Raw genomic sequence first — 5,816 nt, forward strand, 5'->3', positions numbered from 1 at the left:
ATTAAGTTTTCAAAAAACTATTTTTGATTTTTTAAAAGAACACTTACATATTTATTATATCTTCAAAGAACAGTTTCAATATTGTTTTATAAAAAAATATATATGAACGAGCATTAATAAATAATAATGTACCAAAGAAAAAAAAACAGCTGTAATTGCACGATTGATGGGGGTTCAAATGAGGCATTTCCTAGGAGTTTCTGCCATTTCAGAGAATGGGACTAGTCAACCAGTACCAATGTGTACATTGACATTTCTTATCCGCGAGTAAATATTTATACAAGATAACGCATACGTTACGGGGAAGGATCGATGAAAAATACAAGGTAACTTCCCCTTCTTTTTTGAATAAACAAAGGTGGTTTCTTGTCTCAATTTGCCAATCTCATTGTAAATCGACAAATATACATAATTAGTCACTCGTTAAAAGAATATTCATTTACTTGTTGAATGGCGATATAAACAAAGACTACCAGTTATCTTTTGTAATACATTTTTTACTCTCAAATTAATATTTTTATATATTTTTTAATTTTTAATAAATTTTATCCAATACTAGTACTTCTCTTAAAGTATATATTATTTTGCTTTCAAATAATTTAATGCATATTTAATGCATAGAAAGTGTATGAACAGGAGGAAAAGGTTAAACAGTTTTGTTGTTGACTTGACCTTGTTGGTTTCCTTCTAACACGTACCTTCTTTAATTTAATTCATTGTCCTCTTCCTTTTATTTAGTTCAACAAGGAGAAGCTAGTCTACTTTACGTGGTTAGCGTGAGACATTAACCTCCAGCGTGTTGTTAATTCTCTCACAATTCATTTGCAACTCGTGTGGAAACAATGAATGTAGAGGTATGGAAAAAACAGTTTGAGTGAAAATTTCATTTTAGCATTTGTGGAAAGGTAGATACATGGTCGGTGTCGTTTGATTCAGTCATCATTGTTCTCTAGTTAGGCGCCTGAGTTTTTTTCCTTGGTCTTCTCTTTCATATTAGTTTGTGTCAATTTTAGACCTCGCAATTTCTTGAGCCAATTCTTGTTCCCAAGTTTGCATATTAAGCATTAATTTCCCAGAAAATATATTGCTTGCAATATAGTATTTCTAGTCAAAATTTTGAGGTTTATTTTTCTTCCTTATTCAATGTTCTAGTAATCTAGTTTGTTTCTTCCATGAATATGAACATATTTATATGTATGTATTTAATTTAGCATATGGTTTGCAATTGCAGCTGGAGACTTGGACAGCTTTGCTTGTCATTTTGTGTTTCCTTGGGTTGATTCTAAAGGAATCGATCATGGGAGGTAAGAGCTCAAAAGGGTCTGATAGAAGACATGTTTCATCATATGGATCTGCTGGTTCTTCATCTTCATGGGATAACTATGGATACCCACAATCACCATATTCATACCCACAACAGAATCCGTATCATACACCTCACCACCCCCGTGCACCTGCTCAATTCCACGACTATGCACAGCCAAAAAGGAGGCTGGATAGGAGATATTCAAGAATATCCGATGATTACCAGTCACTGGATGAGGTAATTTGATCGCTACATAGTTGTGTTGTTGTGATTTGCCTTGGTATAATTGTGTTTTGTTTATCAATGTATGAGCATTTTTTTAATTAATTTTTGGTTTGGGCTGTTTATACAATTGACTTTTATGTTTGGTGAAATAGGAGGATAGGGACAGTGGGGTTGGGGACATTACATTGACTTGAACTAGTCTATATTCCTTTCTCGCGTTTTCAGAAGGTAATGTGAATGCATTAGATGAAAAGAGTTAAAGTCAGCAGTCAGCTCAAATGAAAAGAAATAAAGAAAGGGAATCACTTTTGTTCTTTCTTAAATTAGACTTCAAATTTCTGTTTGTGATAGACCAACTTAAAAATCGAAATGTTTAGGCTCTTAATAAGGATTTGGTGTAACAAGTAACAACAAACCCGAGAAGTATCTCTTTTTGTTTATACAGAGACAGTCACACATACGCAGCAAATGCTGTTAGAATCAGTGTCAGAGCTAGACTTCCAAAAGCATCTTGTTTGGGGGACATGTTCAAGAAAAATAAAATTTTTCTTAAATGCTGAATCTAGGGGCTTCTGAAAATACAAGACCTTTACCTGGAATTGTTAGTTTGTTACTTTTTTATTTTTTACCATGCGTAAAACCTTTGTACTTCCACACTTTTTTTAAGAGACACCTTTTACTGCCGCATATCTTGAAACTAGGCATGACCAACTAAAAAGCTGCTATGTAAAGAGACTACTGTTTCTCGTTTTTTATTCTTCTACCTGATCTTACATGCTTGAATCACTACAGCATCCCATAATTCAATTTATAATATTCCTAGCAGTACACGTATTATATCGATGTCTGATTAGGATACACGTGGTTCAGAAAAAAACTTTGTCAGTAACCAGTACATTACCCTGAACCTACTAGTCCCAGCGTGCAACAAGATGGAGCTCAGGATTGCTATTATTATTGCCTTAAACAGATAGTATCATTCTGTAAGTTACAAATCAGTAAAAACAACAGCTTATTTTGTTAAATAATGAAATAATTGCACGCAGGTTACTGCTGCTCTTTCACATGCTGGCCTGGAATCTTCTAATCTCATTGTGGGCATTGATTTTACAAAGAGCAATGAATGGACAGGTTTTATTCCGTACTCTCAACTTGATGCTTGAGTTTCTTGTATTGAGTTGCGGTACTAAATAATATTATTCACTTTGAAAATCAGGGAAGAGGTCATTCAACAGAAAAAGTTTACATCATATTGGAAGTGGTCTTAATCCTTATGAACAAGCAATTTCGATTATTGGAAAAACTTTAAGTGCTTTCGATGAGGATAACTTGATTCCTTGTTTTGGATTTGGGGATGGTAATGCCACATATACTTCTTCATGCTTTTCCAATTGTCTATGTTTCCAAATTACAAACTTGATTGTGTTTCTTTCTTACCTCTCACTCTCAGCATCAACACATGATCAAGATGTCTTTAGTTTCCATTCAGATGCGACGTTCTGCAATGGGTTTGAGGAAGTTTTGTCAAGATATAGAGATATGGTTCCTCGCCTCCGACTTGCAGGTGTTGCCTTCATCAATAATAGTCTCAGATAGCATTTTCAAATTAGGCTCATCATGACTCATTGCATATATGTGACAGGACCCACTTCGTTTGCCCCTATTGTTGAGATGGCCACGACTATAGTTGAGCAAAGTGGCGGTCAATATCATGTCTTGCTGATAATTGCCGATGGACAGGTATCTTCAATACATATTTCATAACTAGTTTAAGATGCACCAATCAGCAAAATCTCCAGGGGCAGTTATGATGCTACCTTTGTCAATATGACTCTGTCATAAATAAAAAAAGCTAAAATGTTATAGTAGTATCATTCCTAATAGCATTTTTTTGTTTGGTTTGCCTTGCTAGTAATAATCATAATATCTACTTAAACACATAAACACCTTGCCATTGACAGTGGAAGGAGAAAAGCGACTAATATTTTACTGTAGATATTCCTAGTTTCTTTTGTTTCCACGTCTAAGATCATAAAAAATTGATGCTTAAAATTTTGCCACAGGTGACAAGAAGCGTTGACACACAACATGGTCAGTTAAGTCCACAAGAGCAGAAGACAATCGATGCAATTGTAAAAGCTAGGTAAAAATATTGTAGTTTTCTTTCCTATGGAATGCCACCCTGCATTCTAATTCTTATATACTCATTAAATTGTAGCGAGTATCCACTGTCAATAGTTTTGGTGGGGGTTGGAGATGGACCATGGGATATGATGAGGGAATTTGATGATAACATTCCAGCTCGAGCATTTGACAATTTTCAGGTTTGTTGTAATTTACTTAGCCATATTGACTTGCCATATTTACATCTTCCAAATTATGCTGAAATGTGAGTATTTTGTTTTTGGCTGCGTGTAGTTTGTGAATTTCACCGAAATAATGTCAAAGAGTGTAGATTCAAGCAGAAAAGAGACAGAGTTTGCTCTAGCAGCTTTGATGGAGATACCTTCTCAATATAAGGCAACCATAGATCTAGGCATATTGGGGTAATAAATAAATATTGATATATGAAAAATATGGTACTTATAGGCTATTATAAATGTTTTCAATGGGGCAATAACTGAATTTGCATCATATCTTCATTGATGAAAAGTAGTGCAAGGAGGGGACATTCACCAGACAGAGTTCCTCTACCTCCACCTCATTATGAGAGGGCTTCTTCTAGCAGCAGTGCGACATCTTTTCGTTCAAACAGTTTTCAGCAGAGTACAGCTACATATTCTGCCTACGATAATGGAATTAACACAGAATCAACTTCAGGTGGCTTATATGATAACAAGGTATTTACACCATTCCTTCCAACCTAAGACATGACTTTCATATAATACTGTGACATAGTTTAACTTTCCTCTCCTGAGTCCTAACGTGCTCATCATGATTTATGATCATTTATGTGTCACTTTTCTATAATGGTTTACAAATGACACGGTTAACTGCAGCTTTGTCCCATTTGTCTTACTAATGGAAAGGACATGGCCTTCGGTTGTGGACATCAGGTAACCAATTAAACTGTATGTTGTTGATTCATCTTGAATAAAAGACTGAAAAAGGACATCAATTTTACTAAGTTTTCTTCCCACTGTGTTTCTTTCATCACACATGGGGCAGACTTGTTGTGACTGTGGAGAAGGCCTTGAATTCTGCCCCATTTGCCGGAGCACAATCAGTACCAGAATAAGGCTTTACTAGTTAGCTTTGCTTCAAAACTGCTTTCAATGGCAATTGCATGCATTGCCAGAAGAAGGTTAGTTGCTTAAGTTTGATGATGTCACAAACTGAGTGCTTAGTTGATGCAATAAGTTAAAAACTAATGATTTTCATCATAGGCAGGACAGCAAAGAGATGAGTAGGGTTGGCCTGGATCATGATGGATAGGTTAATTATTGTGTACAAAGCTTCATTTCACATTTTTGAACCAAAACATATGCCAGGGTAGGAAGACTTGTGCACGGGTGTTGCCTCATTGTACATATGAAGTTTGTGCGTCTTGAAGGTTTCACTTTTTGAAGTTAGCTGCTTGTTTGTAAAATGATCTCTTAGAAATTTTTTTAATTATACGATTTGTTTAGTTTTCATCTTGTATGTAAATGTATGTCTTGGTTGCCTTGGAGCATGTACGAAACTAAATATGCATAGTGTGCTTGATAGGCTTCTCAGTCAATCTTGTTTAATAAAAGAATTTCATTTGATAAAGTATTAAAAGGAATAATTACTAACGTCTTTTAGTTTTTAGCTAAAAGTTTTTATATATATATATATATACACACACACGTTGCCTTCTTTAATTCATTTAATTTTAGAAGCTTAATATCTTTTCCTCGAGTACGATCGTTGCTTAGAGCACTGGTATTTGTAATAATTTTATTTATACAAAATAAAAATACATATTTTAAATTTAAAAAAAATAAATTTTAATATATTAATTTATTAAAAATAAAAAATATGTCCAATATAACAAAAAGAAAATAAATATTACAACATCCATTATTCCAGAATACAATAAATTACTAATATCATGTGAAGGATTTAATAAAATGATTAAAATTTTTTATAATATAAAATTATCAAAATAAAAAAAATTATTTATGTTATTTAATTTAATTTCATTTAATAAAAAATTACAAAAATAATAAAAATTTTAAAGGAATTGAACACATATACACATGAAAATATACGCATATTTGAAGAACATATTGTACGCATGAAAATAATTATCCGAATAAAT

At 33.4% G+C, this 5,816-nt stretch overlaps 1 protein-coding gene across 2 annotated transcripts; it reads left to right on the forward strand.

The window, feature by feature from the left end:
• The first annotated feature begins 810 nt into the window (after positions 1–810).
• On the forward strand, positions 811–4,964 carry LOC113872860 (E3 ubiquitin-protein ligase RGLG5-like). 2 transcript variants are annotated; one of them, XM_027510713.1, is made up of 13 exons: positions 811–854; positions 1,232–1,543; positions 2,578–2,662; positions 2,748–2,888; positions 2,982–3,095; positions 3,174–3,271; positions 3,595–3,674; positions 3,750–3,855; positions 3,950–4,077; positions 4,188–4,371; positions 4,531–4,587; positions 4,700–4,835; positions 4,918–4,964. In XM_027510713.1, exons 1-12 carry the CDS (start codon positions 843–845, stop codon positions 4,778–4,780), a joined length of 1,398 nt encoding a protein of 465 aa, XP_027366514.1. In that variant the 5' UTR covers positions 811–842; the 3' UTR covers positions 4,781–4,835; positions 4,918–4,964. The 2 variants fall into 2 exon arrangements, with proteins under 2 accessions (XP_027366514.1, XP_027366515.1); XM_027510714.1 differs by lacking the exon at positions 811–854 and adding an exon at positions 1,004–1,121.
• The last annotated feature ends 852 nt before the right edge of the window (positions 4,965–5,816 follow it).

Source organism: Abrus precatorius, unplaced genomic scaffold (genome assembly GCF_003935025.1).
Source record: "Abrus precatorius isolate BTA unplaced genomic scaffold, Abrus_2018 Scaffold7, whole genome shotgun sequence".
Classification (NCBI taxonomy): domain Eukaryota; kingdom Viridiplantae; phylum Streptophyta; class Magnoliopsida; order Fabales; family Fabaceae; genus Abrus; species Abrus precatorius.